General features: G+C 37.0%; 1 protein-coding gene across 1 annotated transcript in view; it reads right to left on the reverse strand.

Annotated features, from left to right (window-relative positions):
- Positions 1–21,962, reverse strand: part of LOC121453178 (catenin alpha-1) — a 135,445-nt gene that overhangs the window by 57,610 nt on the left and 55,873 nt on the right. Inside the window, exons 6-7 of the mRNA XM_041659708.1 lie at positions 21,268–21,537; positions 18,370–18,573 (exon numbers count right to left, since the gene is read on the reverse strand). Of these exons, the coding sequence (XP_041515642.1) occupies positions 18,370–18,573; positions 21,268–21,537 (474 nt within the window). The remainder of the gene's footprint in view (positions 1–18,369; positions 18,574–21,267; positions 21,538–21,962) is intronic.

A 21,962-nucleotide genomic window follows, 5' to 3' on the forward strand; every position in this document is an offset into this window, starting at 1 on the left:
ATTTCATAACATAATTTTGCTACTGTTATGAATCATAATGTAGTATCTGTGCTTTCCAATGCTCTTAGGTGACTCCTGTGAGTGGCATTTTACCTACAAAGGGGTCACAACCCACAGGCTGAGAATCACTGCTCTAAGGTCTAACTAAACCCTCTTCCTCCCAATCAAAATAACTCAACAAAGAGCATTTAGAAAAGGGAGGCAGGACCTTCTAGTTTAGTCCAGTATGATTAGATTTTCTTTCACTTACTATTCAAGGGATTCTAATGGTTAATTTCAGCTTCCTATATCTACAATGGTATATGTAGGTAGGAAACACAGGAGCTGGATACCCTGCCCTGCCTAGTTCATGCATCTAGGTTAAAAGACTAGAGACTAGTCTTTGTGTGGACCAGTTCTGCCCTTTACATTCTGAACCCCAACATCAGGTTCTTTTGCGTGTGTCTGCTTTGTTTTTCTCTAAAATGGACAGTACTTGTAAATGATCATAAGTGAGTCTCAAAGCTATGATATCAATAAAAATACACTACCAATACTAAGGGAAAATCACTGAAAAGAGTATGCCATATAGAGTATTTCTTATTCTTATGCAGAATGACATTATTATATAAGTCATTTATTTTCCTTTTTAGTGAACAGTAGTACTACAGAGAATAAGGAAAACTATGCATAGAAAAAATGAAAAAGAAAAGAAAAAAGCCAAAGAGAAAGAACTAAAAAAATGATGGAGACTTAATAGCACTTTTTCCTATCAGAAAGATCTAATGGCTCAAATCAGTTATACTCTTATCACTCTATCCTATTTTCAGATGCCCACATAAGTTCTGTATTTTAGTCAACTGCAAACTGAAGAGTTTACCAAACTGTTCTTTCTTCTTCCTCCCTGCAACAGTTTCTCTTTGGTGATGCCCAGCAGCCCGTTTATTCAGCATTTCATTCTGTCTTTTCCTTACTTGAAAAGTCTCCACTTGAACTTGGGCGGGGGAGAGGGGATATACAAAAATGTATAAATCTAAGGGAGTGGAGAGGAGATGCAAATTGATCAAGATGAAAACCAAATTCACGTCAAAGAGAAACCCACTTACCTCACTTCCTGTCCGAGTTTTATTTTTACAGTCCCTCCCCAGTATCTCCATTTTAAACTAGACTGGGTGCTTATACTTGATTAGAGAAAGAACTACTCACTTCAATATACACCTATCATGTATATGTGTGTAGTCAAATTCAATATTTCCAATCAACACTTGTATAACCACAAATAATGTACAGACAAATTCTGCCAATATAAACAGAGAGAAATGAAGGAGTCAAACTATTTACAAGTCAGGCTAATGAGAGGCCCCGGGGTTCGTGTGCACACAGAAAACTACTAAAAGAAGAAACTATTCACATGTATAAAAACCTGCAAATATGGTACCAATAAGAGAGAGAAAAGAAGTTTTTTTTTTTTAACATAGAAGGAAAAGACTTTAATAACATCATTAAAACTATAACTAGGCTACATCTTCTAGCCAGGTCAAAGAATTTTGATTCTAAACAATTAAAATGGTCTATGTGAAAAGAACTTCCAAAAACAAAAAAAACAAAAAAACTCAACTCTAACTCAAAGTAAGGCAATTAATTACTACCCTGTATTCAACCATGACATTTTTCAAAGGAATCTATATTTGGAATATGTCAATTTATACGAAACTCGCTTAAATGTGACAATTCATTCCTAGAAACACCAAGCTTAAAAGTCCTTTTTCTTTTATAAAAGACATATAAAAGCAACAGACTCACACAAGCTTTTAATCTACTTCCATAATTACATAATATTAAAATCTCTACAATAAATCTGAAACAGGCAGGCATGCACGCGCGCACACACACACCTTTCCACGTGGCTCTGCTTCTTGTGATTTAACCATGAAGGACTCAAATGTTGCATTCAAGTCATCTCAGATGAGAATACTTTCGTTCCAAACAGAAATGCACTCCATTACCATAAAATAAAATGTAAACAAAAATGCATAAAAATATCAAAAGTTTGATGTGACTGCTTAAAATCTACCAACAAAAAGGGTGAGAAAATAAAAAATAAATGGCAGAGACTGTAAAATAGCTGTAAAATTCAATGGCTTCTAATAAAGAAAAAGATCCATGTACTATTAGAAAAACAGGAGCTAACTACAATAAGTACTTGACAGAGAGAAAAACTACACGGCACACAGGCAAATTTAAACAATTAATACTATTATAGTAGGTAGAACATGAGGTTATTTTCTTACACTGATGGTACAACCACCAGGTTTAGCCCTTTGGAGAAAATAATCCTCCCCTCCCCTCCCTCCACAACTCAAATATCTCCCTAAAAACAAAATTGAGAATTTTTCATGTAAAAATAAAAGCACCAAATACAAGGGTATCTTTCAAGGTTAATCAGTGCTACAGCCCACACAATCCTTTTAAAACAATTTAAAAAGCCAATATTCATTAGAAAAAGTAGTAGTTAAATAATTTATAGTACTGTGGGTTAAAATATATTCTTAATAAATCAGCAATAAGAATATGACTTTAAAGTCTTCTCAAGGAGGCTGGAGAGCAGGCTCAGAGATTAAGAACACTCGTCACTGATGCAGAGAACCCACATTTGGTTCCTTGCACCACATGGTGGTTTACAACTACTCATAACTGATGGCAACCAGGGCACCTAATTGCCTCTTCTGACCTCCATGGGTACCAGCAACACACATAGGGTATACATGAAAGAAAAACATTAATAAAGTAAAATAAGCAAAACTTTAAAACAAATGAACAGAAATCACCTTTTGCATCAAGTGTCTTTTTTTTTAAAGTATTTATTTATTATGTATACAATGTTCTGCCTGCACACCAGAAGAGGGCACCAGATCTCATTACAGATGGTTGTGAGCCACCACGTGGTTCCTGGCACTTGAACTCAGGACCTCTGGAAAACCCCAGTGCTCTTAACCTCTGAGTCATCTCTCCAGCCCCCATCAAGTGCTTTTAAATAATAACATGCATAATTATAAGCAATAATATCATCTTAATTAAGAGAATGTTTATGCCAAAAGGAGGGAATGATTATAGTTTGGTAATTTGGGAGAACTGAGAACTTATCATAGCACTGAGTTTTGATCCTACTGCATGTACTGGCTTTGTGGGAGCCTAGCCTGTTTGGATGCTCACCTTCCTAGACCTGATGGAGGAGGGAGGACCTTGGACTGCCCACAGGGCAGGGAACCCTGACTGCTCTTCGGACTGGAGAGGGAGGGGAAGTGGGGGGGGGGAGGTTGGGAGGAGGCAGAATTTTTAATAAAAATAAAAAAAAAAGAACTTATCATAGAAGCAGAGGAAAGTATAGAGTTATTCATATAAGACTGCTAACAACAGTGCCTTAGGAGGAAAAACTGTGGGAGAGATGTAGGTAAAGAGAAGAAAATGATGAAAGGATCAAGCATACACACCAACAACATCTATGTAAAAGTTTTGTGAATAAATTATTAAAAAGAATAATATTTGTGTGTATATAACTTTTTGTTTTTACTGTAAAGCTGTATTTACTAAGGTGAAGCTTAATTTCTGATTTAAAAAGAAATACAGGCTACATAAGAAGAACCTATAGTTGAACTCATGGACTATAGTACTCAGGGACTTCACTGGATCTTGGAACTAGGTTGGGACACAGAAAAGGGAAGTATGTTAACAGGAAAAATAAGGTGTATACTGGAAAAAGCTAGAGTGAAACACTGCTCAAGAAAGAAGTAAACTACATCCCTCAGCTGAGGCTAGAAGAAGAAAAGTCAAAATGCTACTCTGTAGTCTCATAAGCAAAGCTGACCTCATGGGGTACACTGGGACACCTTTCCAAGTACTGAAATAGTCCACACCCTTCACTCAAGTACTTAATGCTTTAGTGGCAGGCCTAATAATAGAAGCCTCCCAAATCCAGAACTATGACAATCTTAATCAGAATTCCCCAGGCTAACTGGATAGACATACACTGAATATCTCTCCAGTTTAGAGATTGAAACTATCTCCTTTCTTCTCTATGGTGCAATCATAACTCACAGGCAAAGTAGAATCAACTGCCAGGAGTATCAGAACTGATTGCACAGAATATAAGACCAAAGATTCCAGAGGACTTGTGATCAGAAATCAGGCATTATCCAGTATTATCCAACAGAATAGAAGAATAAGGTCCTTAAATAGAGTTTGAAGAAGTCAGACTAAGATGTAGCTCAGTAAGTAGTCAAGAATTTGGGCTAGCATGTATAAAGCCCTAGATTTGCTACCCAACAACACAAAAAGAAAAAGAAAGAAGGGAGGGTTAATGTGGGTTCTCCTATCTCCTAGTTACCAATGCCATGTTCAAAACAAAACACATTTTGTGAAATTATCCTAAATCTCAACTTCCTGAATATATCACTGGTGAGATTTACACTGCATGTTTTTATACTGATACCAGCTGGCACATGGCAGAAAGTACCTTCTGTTGATACACACTTCTTTCTCCTTAGAGCACAGCATCCAATTTCTATTATTATTTTTTCAGTATCCCTTAAACCAAATATAAAAGCTCTTTTTCCATGGTTAGAACTGTAATTCCAACATGAGGATGCAGACACTATTATCACTAACAAAGCAGGAATTAGGAAACAGGAATGGAGTCTTGTTTGTGTTATAATGAAGATGTAATAATAGCAATTAAAAATTAAGAAAAAATAAATTATGGGTTTCTGTACAAGAACCAGGGTTAGAAGTTAAAGGCTATAGAAGATGGAGCAAAAACAAACTGGAAAAGACAGTAGTAAAAAGATAAAACTTCCAAAATTATATTTAATAAAATTATAGTGAATAAAGACTTTCAACTTAGAGAAAGGCTAATAAATTAATAAAGTGTACATATACCTGGCACCTCAAGAAAAGCATCTAAAGAATATACTAAATGCCTAACAGCTATAAAGGTAACACTTAGATTATTATACTTACTGGTTAAGAAGAAATATATAAAACAATCTATAACAGACTACCTATCCTAAGACACTCAAATATGACATGGCCAAAAAACAATTCAGATGTGAAACAAGACAAATGGTTTTATTCCACACACGTGACCTTTATAGCTCGTTGTGCTAAGACACTATAAGCTGATGCCACAACAGACAGAACAGGAAGTGACACATGGGGACTAAACAGAAAAGCAAAGAGATGGAGATTATCTTTCTTGGGGGAACCAGAAAAGAAAACGGTTTTAGATAACAGGGGGAAGTAGAGTAAAATTCAATGGCCTAAAGGCAAAGCAAACACTAAAGTATTTCTTCAAATTGTAACACCTGTTTGACAATCAATGACTCATTATAAGATCAAAAGACATAAAAGATCTTTGAACTGGGTGTGGTGCTGCGTGTGCACAAATTCCTGCACTCCAGGACTTGGGAGCAGAGCTACAAGCTCAAGCAAGCTTGACAATATAATGAAATCATGTCTTAATAAATATAGAACAGAAAAACCCAAAATCCGTTCAAGGAGATAATATATTCCTCTTAAAAATAGTTTTATAGGGGGCTGGAGAGATGGCTCAGAAATTAAGAGCACTGACTGCTCTTGCAGAGGTTCTGAGTTCAATTCCCAGCAACCATATGGTGGCTCACAGCCATCTATAATGAGATCTGGTGCCCTCTTCTGGCATGCAAGCATACAGGGAAGGAATGTTGTATACATGATAAATAAATCTTTAAAAAAATAGTTTTATATTACTTGTGTGGATGTACATGTAGTTTACTATATCTACATAAAATAATTTTGGAAGATACAAGAAACTAAATAGAAAACCTATTAAGTGGCTATAAAAGAAATGAGAAAGAAAGTACTCTTTTTATATATTCTTTCATACTCAACTTTTTGGAACTTATAAATTTAAAACCAATTTTAAAGGTTTTCAATGTTTTATCAGGACCAGTAAGATGGTTCAGTGAGTAACAGTGCTACCCACCAAGCTAAACCACATAAGTTTGATTCTTAGAATTCACATAGTCGAAGGAGAAAACTGACCCCTGTAACACAATAAATAAATGTAAGCTAATTTTTTTCAATTAAAAATGTTTTAACAAATATAAAGAAATGACATGTGTATTGTGTGTTCCTTTAATCCCAGAGCAAAGGCAGGCCCACCTCTCTAAGTTCCAGTCCAGCCAAGGCTATATAAGAAAGAGACCTTGTCTCAGAGAGAAATGAAAGGAGGGGGGAGAAGATAAGAACTCAATAAAAATCTCAGCTTAAAAATTGAAATCTTTATCAAAGTATAAAATATCTGCCATTATTCTTATTTTGGGATATGACTACCAAAGCAAGTCACCACTGGATAAATGCACAGATACCATCTGACAGCAAGGGTTCACATTCCAAAAGCAGAGGTGAGGACACTGCCAGCTCACAAGCACTGTAAGACTTTCCCTTAATGAGAATCTTCCTCTGTCTTTTAAAAACCCTGAGAGAGAAATATCCAATATAGCATAAAAGGGAGAAAGACGTTCCAGACTTCATATTGCCTTTTCTACTGTCTTTTTTAGTAACATGGTCAATGTTTAAACTCATAACTGGCTAATTATTCAATCAGCTATCAAGTCCCTGAAACAGTGAACTATAAAAAAAAAAAATCATAAAGGCCCGGCAGTGGTGGCGCACGCCTTTAATCCCAGCACTCGGGAGGCAGAGGCAGGCGGATCTCTGTGAGTTCGAGGCCAGCCTGGTCTAAAAGAGCTAGTTCCAGGACAGGAACCAAAAGCTACGGAGAAACCCTGTCTAGAAAATCCAAAAAAAAATCATAAAAGGTTGTTCATAATAGCTTTCCTACTAGCATTAGATTTTTCTTAAATAAGCACAGACAAATACAAATACAATCTATAAAAATGAATAAGAAAAGAAACATATATTCAAATAGCAAGTCTATTTCAAATCCAATTATCAAAATCAAAAAGGAGTAGGAATAAATAATGAAGAGATTTTTATACAAAGAAGCCTATTCAAAACTGAATCCAGAGAATGAACATTGATGATCAAGTCTCGCTTCCCTATGCCAGATAACTCAAGAGTGAACTATGGAGTATGCCAGACTCCAACAAAATATACATTTTAATAATAAGAAGAATATAATATGAATCTGGGAATAAGGCCACCAACTTCACTCAAGATAACGGGGCACAATAAAATAAGTTCTGCAACAGTCAGAGGGGACCTACTTGCTAAAAATTAATTAATATAGTTTTCCACCATTATTACCAGGGTCCACATAATGACCACAAGCTGAAAGCAGAAAAGAGGAGTGACTCAAGAGAGTAAGTGTTTACCAACAGAATATTAAGTGCAATTACTTTACAAAACCCTTGGAAATCTTGCTTAAAAACAAAACAAAAAAAAAAAAAAAGGACTGGATGTTTGAATCAGTTATAAAGCAAACTACCAGTTTCTGTAATTGTAGCAACATTATAAAGGAGTGACCATGCCCTTGGCGCAGCTCTCCAGCCTCACAGCATGCTAGGTGCATGAGCACTGTCATCATGCCCAGTGCCCAGAGGCAGCAGACATTCAGGCAAGTTTAGGTAACTTTTCATACTGATGTAGCTATCAAGTATCAGAACAAAGTCTCTTCACAGACAATTCCTACAATAATATAATGCACATGTATTAGTAAACATGTCATTCATTTCTGAAAACAAAGCTTCAAAATAAGAGTGTGTTTATCATACAAACAAAACCAACCAATCTCACCAAGTGTGGTAGTTTGAATATAATTGGCCCCCATAAACTCATAGAGAGTGGTACTATTAGGTGTGGCCTTGTTGGAAGTGTGTCACTGTGGAGGCAGGCTTTGAGTCCCCTAAGTTCAAGCGCCTAGTTCACTTCACTTAGTGCTGCCTGTGGGTCAAGAAGTATGAGTCTCAGCTCCTTCTACAGCTCACTGGGACTTATTTGGGGGCAACAAAGATACATAGTATTTCTCCTAGGGTGTCAATTGAGATGAACCTCCTCAAAATAAGTTTCCTGAGAACTTGCCCACACAAATCTCTACCAGATTTTACTTCCTACCACAGCACCAGAAATATCATCAAGCTTCTTCTAAGAGAGAGAGAAACAGAGAGCGTGAGAGAATATTTATTCCAATAAAACAATAATGAAGGGGCTGGAGAGATGGCTCAAAGGTTAAGAGCACTGGCTGCTCTTCCAGAGGTCATAAGTTCAATTCCCAGCAACCACATGGTGGCTCACAACCATCTGTACTGAGATCTGGCGCCCTCCTCTGGCATGCGGGCATACATCAAGGCAGAATGCTGTATACATTACATAATAAATAAATAAACCTTTAAAAAAAAAACAATAATGAAGAGGCATTACATTTGACTTTTTCGATCAATGCCTTGAGTAACAAATTATGGCAGCACCATATAAATATTGTGAAAATGACATAAGACCCAATATTTTATATTCTGAGTAAAAACATTAAGTAAAAAAATCATCTTGAGTCTAATGGTGGTGGGACACACCTTTAATCCCAGCACTTGGGAGGCAGAGATAGGAGGACCTCTCTCCTCCAGGACAGTCTAGTCTACAAAGTCAATTCCACGAGAGTCTGCAAAGTTACAGAGAAACCCTGTCTCGAAAACAAACCTTAAAAAAGAAATATGGTGGCTTTTAAAAAACATCAATTTCAATCTAGTTGCAGAAAAGACTCTGGAATAATTTTTTAAATCACCTTTCATATGAATTTGTTAAATTTTGGTATGGTTATAAACATCCACGGATCAATGTATCAGAGCATAGAGCAGGTTAATGTTGATGGAGAAATCCTAGCAATATTTAGTTATGATTAACATGACCTGCGTTTAGCAGCTATTCTTTTTATATTTCTATAAGATATAATATAAATTTGCATAATCTATAACGTTTTAGTATATACACAGAATATAAGACTTGGTTTCTACTTATAAAATTCTTGCTAGTTTCTACAGTAGGAATGAAAAAACTCATGTGACAAAGGCTCGGGATTACTAAATATTGCAAAGGAAGCTGCCAATACTAACCAATACTTCATCAAAGAGTCTATCTAGCAAGCTTGGCAGGAAGGCATCGTAGGTCTGCAGGACAGCACCAAACCTAACTGGACAGTGTCAGACTATGGACTCCCTCAAGTATTTCATAAAGAAAGACCTAATGAAGTCTGCATAGCTAGCTGAAAATGCAGGCTGTTGACCAACAAAAAGTACCACTGATGGGACAAAAGAGAGTCAACCCACAACTTCTACTATACAGTCTTGTAAATCCTTCAGGTTCCAGTAAGCACCAATATTTCAACCCAAATCTCTAGGCTTACTAACTTTCTCTGCCCCCCTCAAATACAGGTATGTAGTTAACATAATAAAGTTCAGCCCTTTTCACAGTTCTTAGAATTTTATAATCAAATTCTAGGTGAATATATGTATAATTCTGTTGTGTGTGCCTCTCTTGGGTTTAGGAAAAGTAGAGCTAGGCTCCAAGCCTAACTGTAGTGATCTTAATGGGGCCTTAAGGGATGTTCGACATTCTCTTCCTTCGCCCACATTAAATACACACACACCCTAAAACTGTTGATTCACCGGATTCTTAGCTGCCAAAAAAAGTAGACTAGCTTAGTGTTTGACATTTCCTTTTGGCAGTCATTAGTCCTTAATGTGTCACTGTCTATAGAGGATAAATGAAATTGTTTCCTTCATTTCTACTTCTACAGTTCATTTTCTTGGACCTCAGAAAATGCATTAAAGATTAAATCTACCCTAGAAGAAAGCTGGCAATCGAAGATTTTGTAATATAACAATGATGAGCAAAACACACCCCCACGACCCCTTTTTCACTAGACTGAGTCAGTCTTGGTTTCTTACACAATACCTTCTCTATTGAGAGGTAAATTAAAGAAATGGGGAAAAAATAACCCCACAGAGATTTTCTAAAGTTTATTGATGTTGTTGGTGAGCTACTCAATGGCATGAGAAAAGGGACTGCTAGCCAGTTTTGCTTTGTAAAATAGTTTTAGTTCCCAATAATCTAAATTGCTGCTATTACTTGCTAACTAATCAAACCCACGATTATTCGATTCTATCTCTTATTACTCTCTTCACTCTTCCCAATCCCAACCCTGTCTCTGTGTATCTTACCTAATATCAACATGCTCCAGTGCTTTAGAATGGCAATGTGCTTCTGTGGTACTAACACAATCTACTTTAAGTCAGAGTTCTTCATTCTTATCTTTGTACCCCAAAATAAGCACCAAAAGGGGGAAATGAGATCAAATATGAGCAGAGTTGTAAATGGAATACTATCAAATCAGGCTCCCTCTCTAACCAAGGGTGGTACCTTTTCAAAACTAATTGTCAAAGCAAAGATTCTAAAATAATGTTAAAAAAGAAAAGCAAGGGGCCTGGGATGTAGTTCAGTGGCAATGAGTGGAAATTTTCAGTTCAATCTCCAACACCTCCATAATATCCTCCACCCCCAAATGCTCAAAGCACCTAAAATTGTAAGTTCTCAATAAAAAACTAGTATGTAAGGCACAAGCTAGCCCAAATAAACATCTATCCCATCACTATCATTTATTACATTTTATTTAAAATCTAGTAAACAAAAATGAAAATGAAGACCACTAAATTATTACAGCCAAGTAAATACACTGCCTCCTGCCACACACAATAGATCTTTAAAAATAAGGCTAAGGCTGGATGTGGCGGTGTGACCATGGCAGCACATGCCCTGTGACCGAGCACTTGGGAAGTGGAGAAGATGAGGTGTTCAGAGTCAGCCTTGGCTACCAGGGAAGAGAGAAGGGGAGAGAAGAGGAAGACTCGCTCTTTCTCATTCATGTTGCTTCTCACCAAAGCCTCTCAGAACCTCTCTGTGCTCTAGTATTTTCCTCCTTTAGTTTCCACTGCTAACTAAAACATCACCCTATTATTTACATAGAAATCCCTGGAGAATTTAGCTGAAACTAGCAAGTCCACCAAGTAGGGAGCTAAGTGGATAAAATAAAAACTGCTGGTGGCTGCAGGAAAAAATGATAGTAAGGACAGCATTTTTAAACATCTAATACAATGATACTCAGCCACAATAACGATAAGCAACATCACTTTCTTAACTTTTCATAATGGGATTTCCCAAACATATCTTAGTCGGGTTTCTGTGATAAAATATTATGACCAAAAGTAACTTAGGGAGGAAAGGGTTCATTTCAGTTTACATGTCTAATTTTACACCAATAAGACAGCATTTTTCCCTCCCAACCTTCCATTCCCAGTATTGACTGGTTTAGCGTGGTTTCTATATAGATCCAGACTGGCCTCAAACTCAAGAGATCCACCTGCCTCTGCTTCCCAAATTCTGAGATTAAATGTGACTCAAAGCAGGGAAAAGTAACTCCAACCAAGAATTCAGGGTAACTTTAAAGATCAATTAGCAAGGACGCCATGGCATGTGATGACACACTGCATTCTACTTCACAGACTAACATAAACTGCAATAATCACAAAACCAGAAACTAGAATATGTGCAACTATAAAAACACAGCAGGAGGTTGATTGTTCCAACACATCTGAAAATCCAATTTGCAAGACAACTTACAGGTCAAATGTTACTTTAGCATAAAGCAAACTTAAAACATCTTCCTTGTAAAAGTTTTTAAGTCACCCCACTATGAAAAGGCCTTACAGCCACTTTTTGAGAGTGACCAAAGAAACAGTCATTCTTTGATTCAATATGGCAAGTGTTCCACTTTTAAATAAACTATCTAGTGTAGTAGTACTAATTAGTAACCATCAAGTGACCACAGACATCCTCCACCACACAAAAAAATGAGAACATACACTCAAGAAAATATTATCCAATGCAAACTTTTGTTCTTCTAATTTTGTGTTATGACAAAGATGTGTCAACCAAGATGGCAATTTTCAATAGAACAGCCTGAAATCAAAGCTGGAAATATCCTGACAGACAATCTATCTGTCCTGGGGAAGGACAGTTTTAAAGCAGAGCTTACAGAAGAACTAGAACTGCCTGTCATAAAGCATCTGAACAGGCAACTCTAAACAACCACATTTTGGAAACTGGGGAAGGGACATGCCACCCTAAATTGAAAAGAACACACACACAGATAGCTGGCTGGAGCACTGGCAAGAACCATCAATCCCTGCCCAATCATCCTATTAAGAGCATTCAGAAGTTAAAGGTTAAGGTCATTGTTTCCTACAGCAAACTTTGCTTAAGAAAATAAAATAAGGGGCTGGAGAGATGGTTCAGTGGGTAAGAGCATACTGGCTGCTCTTCTAGAGGACCTGAGCTCAATTCCCAGCAACCTCATGGTGGTTCACAACCATCTATAATGGGATCTGATGCCCTCTTCTGTCGTACATATGTACATAAAGACAGAGCACTCATATATAAAAAGTAAATAAATTAAAAAAAAAGATTGAAAAAGAAAACATTATCTTACTAAGTACTTGCTACCTTAAGCCCTCTGAAACAGCTCACTATTCAAAAACAAGATTTTTAGATGAATGAGGAAAAAATATTCGTATAGAAAGTTATCACTCATATGTGCATATTATGTATACAATGCATATTTATGTGTTGTAACTAGGACTTACTATGAAGTCCAAGCAGATCTGAATTTACTATGTCGCCCAAGTGAGACTTAAACTTGTGACCCTCCTGTTTCTGTCTCCAGGGTGATAGGATAATAAGTGTGAAACACAATAGCCAGCAGGCTTTCAGTTTTAGATATTTGTCCTATAAGGGCACAGGGGTGGGGGAATTACAGGAAAGAATTTGAAAAACTGAGAAAGAGTTAACATCCAAACTAAGTGCTTCCCCTTACTATAATGCAAAGGGAATATTAACTGCATTATAGTCATGCATTCCACACAAAACTAGTAGCAAATCAAATTAAAATGTTCTGGCTGATATATTAGCATAATGAAGTCTCCTCAATATATGTCCAGCTCAATTCAAAAACTGGTCAATTACTGTGTTCTTTTAAGGTCTTACAATAACCACATTTTAGAACGAAACAAAGATAAGGGCTGGAGAGTTTGGAGCTCAGTAGTTTGGAGTACTTGTTGCTCTTGCAATCAATTCCCAGCACTCACAGGATGACTCATAACCATCCATTAACTCCAGTTCCACGAGATCTGATGCCTTCTTCTTGACCTCCACAGGGATCAGGAACATGGGTGGTAAAAAGAAATATGTGCAGGTACAACACTCAGACATATAAAAAGTGTATTTTAAAACAAAGATAAAATGTTTCCTTAGGAGCTGAACAGATAGCTCAGTAGTCAAGAGCACTTGTTCTTGCAGAAGATCACAATCATTCTTAAGTCCAGTTCAAGGGGATCCCTAAGCCTTCATCTGACCTGAGGGCACAAGGCACATACATGGCACAGATATACATGAAAGCAAAACATTCATAAAATAAATAAATCTTGGGGGCTTTTTATTCTGTTTGTTAATGTATCTGTAAGAAACATTCATCTTGTTTGAGCACAGTGGAAGCTCACAGCTGGAATTCCAGTACTCTAGGAGGCTGAGGCAGGAAGAGAGCATAAGTTTTAAGGCCAGCTTGGGCAACATATGGTGAAACTAACTAAAACAAAGAGGAGGAAGAAGAGGAAAGAAATACAGGCAGACAGGCAGACAAAGACACAAATAAACATGCCCTTACCATCTTTGGCCTAACACAGACCTGTAACCTAAAACTAAAGTTCTAATCATAAGGAAATATAAGGCATTTGTATAATGACTATTATACATGGGTTACTGTGCCATTCTAGACATTCACCCACCTTAGCTGGTTGGTTATTCAATTAAAATTATCCAACAGAAATAATATACAAATCAAAAATATATACCACAAATAGGCCTTTAAATTTTCTAAGGCTCACTTTTAATAAAGCACAAAATAAAATGAGATTTTACTTATTTTGATATTTATCAATAAACTATTTTACATTCTTCTTGCCTACTAAGTCTTTGAAATCTAGTATTTAGTTTATATATACATTATAGTTATAAAATACCACCTGTTAAATTTCAAGTATTCTGGCTATAGGAATGTCTAACACAAGAAAAAGCACAGAGCTAGAACTACGTATGTCCACAGAATAAAGCTTGTTCTCACCAATGTTACAAGCTCTCACTCCAGTCATGTATGACCATACACTGTTGAGGAAGACTGCTCAAGACAAAACCAAATGGATTTCATTGCAAAAATTGAGTGTCCTGAACATTTTGCTAAGCTAACCTGACAACAAACTGTAAATCCTACTTAAACAAGTATTTTGTGCTTATATACAGAACCAAGTATTAAGGTTTAAAGGAAATTTTTTTTCCTCCTTTGAGACAGGATTTTACTATATAGCCTAGACTGGCCTCAAACTCGGTCCTCCTACATGTTTCCTGGGTGCCAAAACTGATTAAAGCATGCACAGCCACACCAGGCTTAATTAATTTCAATTCACTTACTTTGAAATCCTCAAAGATTATGACACTCATTCAAAGCTTTTTTTACTCTCTAGAACCTCCATACCCAGTGCAACTTTAAGCCGATAGATGAGAAGCAAAATAAATTGAACCACAATCACCAGGTTTCATTTTAATGGAATTGAGCAAGCATTTGTAGAACCACAAGGATCTACTCTAGACCCTTCTACTATGAAGCCTCTGTGGCATTTCCATGTTAAGTAGAGTCAGCTGTATTACTTTTACATCAATATCTATCACTTACACAGTCTACACAGTGAGTGAACTCAAGACAAGACTACCTAACCTTCCATCCCTTGTCCTTAAGAGCCTTTAAAAGGGAATTTGGTAGTCACCTAATTTAAGTTTGATCTCATTCTGAACTAGGATATCACTTTTACTAATTACCTACTTCAGAGTCCTTGGGTTTAATTTTTTTTTCCCCAAAAAATGTTATCTGTATAACAAAAGACACTCAGAAAATCAATCTCTCTCTCTCTCTCTTACACACACACACACACACACACACACACACACACACACACACACAATACAAAGTCTGTAAGAGCAAGATTGAGTTTTTTGGGTTTTTTTCCCACACATGCATATTCTTAGCAACATGAATATCCAAAACCGTTCATTTTCCTCATTCTCCCATGTCAGCATGAATTCATTAAGTGTACTTTTACTGAGTACTTCTTCTAGCAGTATACAGACCATAAGAGGCTTTTTTAATAGTTTAGTCTTCCAAAAGTTTAAAACCTACTTTCAGAAATTATATTAATAAAGGAAATGCAATTAAATAACAATTCAAGGAAGTATACAATTAAGTGAAAAACTGCAAACACTGAGGAGATAATAAATAATGGTACAGTTCAAAATGGCCTTCAGCAAGAGATGGAGGGAAACGTGGAAACTTCAGTAACAATAAAGATATAGGCTTGGCTTAGTCTCACCCAGCAAGCCAAATAGAAAAATGGAGAAAATCAAGCAAGCTTAAAGTAAAAAAAAAGGGGAGGTGGGGGGTGGGGGGACAACTCCTGAGTCCTTTGCAAGAGCATAAAGTGCTCTTAACTGTATAATGGATGGGTGGCACAATTCTCAACCTCTCTTGTGAGAGCGCTAATGTTAATTAAGCACTTAGCATTTTCTTTCTTTTACTATTTTTGTGTATATGGATGGATGGATATATACACCTGCCATGTGTAGCCAGGTGTCCTCAGAGGCCAGACAAGGGTGTCAATACCATCTGAAACTGGAATTACAGATGGTTATTAGTCACAATCTGGGTGCTGGGGATCAAACTTAGGTCCTCAACAAGAGCAGCCCATGTTCTTAACCAATAAGCCATTTCTCCAGGCCCCAATTACCATAATTTTTTTTACTGTTCCATTAGTGACAGTATCAGGTAGTTGTGAGCTGCCCAATAAAGTGTTGGAAAATGAACTTGGGTCCCTGGAAGAGTAGGAAACACTCTTAACTACCGGGCCCTCTTTTCAACTCTAACTCCATTAATTTTAAGATAAAGTCTCACTATGTTTTACTGGCTAGCCTGGAACTCACAGAGACTCAAATGCCTGTAAAGTGTGTAGGCTATCACTCCTGGCTTTTATTAAATCTTGACAAGACTGAGCCTTTTAATGTTCCATGAACTGATGATGAAAAGAAATACCCAAAGATAATTTCCCAATCTGAATCAAGAAAAGTTCTTTCATGACCCCCACAATAATATTTAAATTTTAGCCTAAAAATCAATTATCTTAGTGCCCACCAAAGAGTGCAACACTGTAGTCTTAGTATATATTTTCTGTATGAATGTTTATACATTTTCCTATATCCATAACATAAAGAGAAAGTAATATTAGTTGTATGGCAGCCAAGGAAGAAATCAGATTACTCATGACCAGGGTGACTGGGTAGAGTCTGAGCGATCCCATAATTTCAAGGGCTATTTTGCAGACTATTTACAAAGTTCTGTATGATTATCATATGCCTACTGGAATATACTCAAAGTAGTTTTCTGATCACAACTGCACTGAACACTTCCATATGACTTTCAGTGCTGTACAAAATAGCAGATGATCCACATACACGCTCTGGCTCATGATTCCTACATTATCAGTCACCCTTCAACCTATACACTTTTTCAAGATTTTATATTCAATCCACAGACAAGCATTTTTTAATGAATCCCATATATCCACTGAGACTCTCACTACTATCTATTTTTTATTTTATTTTTTTTATTGCGAAAAGAAGAAAAAAAAACAAACAAAAAACAAGTTTCCACCTCCTCCCAGCCTCCCATTTCCCTTCCCCTCCTCCCACCCTTCTTCCCCTCCTCCCACCCTTCTCCCCCTCCTCCCACCCTTCTCCCCCTCCCCCCACTCCTCTCCCCCTCCCTCTCCAGTCCACAGAGCAGTCCGGGTTCCCTGCCCTGTGTTAAGTCCTAGGTCCTCCCCCCTCCGTCCATATCTAGGAAGGTGAACATCCAAACTGGCTAGGCTCCCACAAAGCCAGCACATTAAGTAGGATCAAAACCCCCTGCCATTGTCCTTGGTGTCTCATCAGCCCTCATTGTTCGCCATGTTCAGAGAGTCCGGTTTTATCCCATCACTACTATCTATTTAACTCAACTTCTAATCTCATTTTTCTTAGGTAAACTAGCTACAATCAAAGTGTGGCAACAACTTAAAATAATATGCTTCACTAACTTCACATATGGTTAAATTAGGTAAAAACAGAAAAGCATTCATCTTCACCCTGGGAACAGCATCATGGCTCACCATTACCCTTTCATTGATAAAGGCATGTAAGTGAACAAAACAACATGTGTAGCAAAGAACATATGAGAAAAGATTATCAACCAATATCTTTATTTGTAAAAGTGATAAATAAGTAAAACAAAATATAAAATCACTAGGAATAACTAATTTGTTTCATCACTTCTCCCTTTAAAACACGTTACTTTGAAAAATGTAATAATAGTTAATGAAACAGTTCACTATTGTACACAGAAACAATATCTTCACTATACCAAGTGCTCAAGGATGAGGTCATTCATACTCAGCACACCACAGTCAAAGATTCACATCCACTATTATTTACACAAAGCAAAGTAGTGTCCGCATGGGGCAGTCAGTCTAGTAGGGACACAGGAGATCCTTTAAGATACTTTTATTTATTTATTCCTTCCTTAGAACAGCAAAATACTGGGTATACAATCTAAATTATAGTAATTTTAAGCTAGAACTAAATAATTGGAGTGGCAGAAGCTTAAGGGGAAGGAAAGGCACATAAAGATAAAAAAACCAACAGTTATGGTATTTTCTATAGTTAAAAAGTCAAATATCAAATTTTATAATATTGTTTTCTTTCTGATGTGCATTTCCTTTTATATAGGTGCACATATGTGCACATGTGTGTGGAAGCCTCTGGTGTCTTCCTCGGTTGCTCTCCATTATTATCTTTTTAGACAGGTTTCTTACTGAGTTGGGAGCTCACAGGATTTGGCTAGATTGATTGATTAAGAAGACCTAGATATCCACCTGTCTCTGCCTCCCAGTTCTGAGATTATAGGCAAGCACCACCATACCTATTTTTTAAATAGGTGCTAAGGACCTGAATTCAAGTCAACACCCTTGCACAGCAAGACTTTAAAGATTGAGTCATCTTTCTAGCCCCACATGTAGGTAAAACACCACACTAAATAAGTAAACAAACAAATAATAGGTGAGTGAGTGAATGAATAAATGAAGAGGGGGGGGGAGTCTTTTTTAGGGGGTCACCAACAGACATCTTAGTTCAAAGAGAAATTCTGACACTCACATTGCCCATGTACTCTGAAAGCAGGTCCTGTAGAGCCTGGCGGACAGCATTACATTCTGCCACGATGCGCTCACGACGGTCATCACGCGTGCAGGAGGAGTCAGCCATCAGGGCAGCTCCACTAATAATGCTTTCCAGGCGCTCCTCCAGTGAAGGTCTAAAGCGTTCCTCACTGAAGCTCAAGGGATCCACAATGATTTGTTTCTACAAAGAAAGCGTTACTCATATCAATACTCATTTCTGTTCCCTCAGTTATTCAAAAGGCAAGGAAAGTACTGATTAAAACTATCAAGATGTAATTCCAGGGCTAGAGAGATGGCTCAGTGGTTAAGAGCACTAGCTGTTCTTCCAGAGGACCCAAGTTCAATTCCCAGCACCCACATGGCAGCTCACAACTGTCTGTAACTCTAGTTCCAGGGGATTTGATACCTTCACACCAATACACATAAAATAAAGTGAAATAAATTATTTTTTTTTAAAAAAAGATGCAATCCCAATACCTAAAATGCATTCTTTGTAACAGACAAAGGTCGTCCCATGTGAGTTGCCAAATCGTATCAGTAATCAGTTCTCAAAGAGAGCACTATTTGCCAGAGTCTGAATAAAATATGTTATCACAAATGCAAACACAATATACCATGTTCACATTACTTTCCCTAAACATCTAAAGGTCAGCCTGCATAGTACTGGTTATTAAAATTATCAAATGATAATTATAAGGAAAATAAGAAATCTCTTTATGTGCAATCTATAACTGCTATAAGACAGATTTAAACAAAGTACTGGCTTTTGTTCCTCAAGAAATGCATTTATAAGGAACTGATAGTCAACTACTCACATGTCTATTAAATACAACTGCCCTTCGCACCAATAAATGTCTACCCAAATATTTTGGTTTTAATTTTGTTTTCTTCATAGAATTATGTCATTAATAATTTCAACTTAAATGTCAATTCCTTTTCCTGCCAAAATCTTGGTATTTTTCAAAGAGAAAACATCTCTCTTTCCTTCCAAAGAACCTTGGGTTTTGAAAGTGATCATGCAGCACCTCCAGTTAATCATTAGGCTACATGTTAGCTGGACGGTTTTCTTGCTAGACGTGGTGATTACAGGATTTCTCTGATCAAGGTTGAATACGAGGCTGGAAATGTAACTCATTAGTAGAGCACCAGCCTGACCATGTGTAAGACCCTGCATTTAACCTCCAACACTGTCAAGTCCTGTGGGAGGGAGGACTTGATACCTTCTGGACCACAGAAATGAAGAAGTAATGGTCACAGATTTGAACACTGTCACAGAACTATGATGTAAAGATTATCTAGTACAGCCCCCTCATCTGACAAATGAAGAAACTGTGACCCTAAAAGACAAATGTTTCTAATCTACTATTCAATTTAGAGCAAACATGGTCCTTAGTACCTTGAAAAGACAAATACTTATGTTACCAAGTTTGAAGCAGAAGAAAACAATGGTAAGAGTATGTTATAAGACATAGCAACAATTGTAAAGGTCATTCCATGTTTAATTCTGCGAGAGAATTAGAGGCTAGGTTCAGTGGTATTTTGCCTAGCATGAATGGATGAGACCTTGAATTTAATTTTCTGCAATATAAAAAAAATTTTTTTTGTAAAAACTCAATGCAAATACCATTGTCTTTAGGCATAACACTACCTTCCTCTTCTCATGCTTTATGAAAAGTTCTGAGTCAGTGCATATAAGCAAAAAAAACAATTATCCATGTTCAATACGGGGAAGTCAAAATGCATAAATTAAAAAAACTGTTGAAAACAAAATATATTTCATCACACTGATGCTATACTTCAAAACATTTCCATTATGAAAGATGATTGTGACCTATACCTTTTTTTTCCAACAATTGGTTTAAAACAAAGCTAGTCATGGTGGCACGAGGGAAGGCTGAGGCATGATGGTAGGATGGAGATCTGCCTGGGCTACACAGCCTGACCTAGTTTCAAAACAAATCTCAGACTACTGCCATCTACTGGAGGCCATGACTTACTTTGGGTTAAAATTAAAAACAAAGCACAACACATTAATGTGAGGACCAAAGATAATTGGAGATACACATCATATACATAGGAGATATAGGGCATCATCTATAAAAGCATTATTATAAAAATTTAATTTCACGGGGCTGGAGAGATGGCTCAGAGGTTAAGAGCATTGCATGCTCTTCCAAAGGTCCTGAGTTCAATTCCCAGCAACCACATGGTGGCTCACAACCATCTGGAATGAGGTCTGGTGCCCTCTTCTGGCCTGCAGGCATACACACAGACAGAATATTGTATACATAATAAATAAATATTCAAAAAAAATTTAATTTCAAATCTGTTTCAATGTGTTTAAATTTTTGTGTTCATGAGTCAAAGCAAATCAGAGTACAGAAATCTTTCCATACAGTCAGGTAAGATTAAGATGACTGCAGTGTAATTTATCTACCTCTCTCACTAGACCATGAGTCCCCCAGAGACAAAGCCTATACACACTCTGTTTGCTTCTGTATCTATCATAGGTCCGTTTGCCAAATGGTCAAAATCCTGGTTGGAATGAACCAAACTAAGAGTCTCAATAAGGACCATATTAAAAGGAAAAAGCACGACCACACAGGAAACATAAGTTGCATAAAAGAATGCAGAAGTTTAGCCACATTACAGAGAGAGAGAGAGAGAGAGAGAGAGAGAGAGAGAGAAAAGAAAAATGCTTTTAGCCAAGTTACAATAAAGCAAACATATGATTCATAATAATTTCTTCTACTTAGATTACAAATTTAATTGGAAGATGAGGTTTCATCACAAGCCTTGATCATATTTCCCCAGGAACCAGTTATCTTTTGGCAAATGGTGAAGAGCCCCAAGTTTCCTTCCAAATATAACTTACATCAAAGTTGTTGAGAGCATATGCCAGCTCTCCACCGCCGCCACCCTGGTGCTGGGAGGCATCATCCGATGCAGTAGCCTGGGCTGCATTAGAAATGCCTGTGACTGCTTGCTGTAGCTGCTTGTATATCAAGTCCCGGTTGGCTTTATAGGCTGCAACATCAGGGTGCTGTAGGCATGCCTGCGATGCAGTATAAAGGATTGGCACATTTTTCTGCAGGATTCCTCTAGCTGCAGCCATCTGATCACGATGGCCCACATCTTTCAGTTCCTAAAATAATAAAATAAGAAATTGGTGGGTTTTTATAAGGGTTCTATTTATATCAAGACATATCTGTGTTAACCTAGTCCAAAATTAAGTTAAGACGGAGCTCTGACATCACAAGTCTCAGGCCATGTGATGTGGTCATTTGTGTGTAAACTCTGAGTTTAATTTTTTCTTATGCAAAACAGGAACAGTATTATAGCTCTTTTAGCACTTTGAGGAATAAAATGGAATAAAGTACCTAAACCAAAAAAAGTACTAAATAAAGCATGAAATAGAAGTCACAACAGAAAACATCTTGATCAGGTCCATGTAACTAAAATAGATATGCAAGTCCATACAGACAAATTTAAAGGAAATAGTATGAAATTTTAAGTTACCTAAGTTTATTACAAGAATTTTGTGAAAAATGAAACACAACATCCTTTGTG

Source organism: Microtus oregoni, unplaced genomic scaffold (assembly GCF_018167655.1).
Source record: "Microtus oregoni isolate MIOR12 unplaced genomic scaffold, Mior012 000011F_ref0000422, whole genome shotgun sequence".
Lineage (NCBI taxonomy): Eukaryota > Metazoa > Chordata > Mammalia > Rodentia > Cricetidae > Microtus > Microtus oregoni.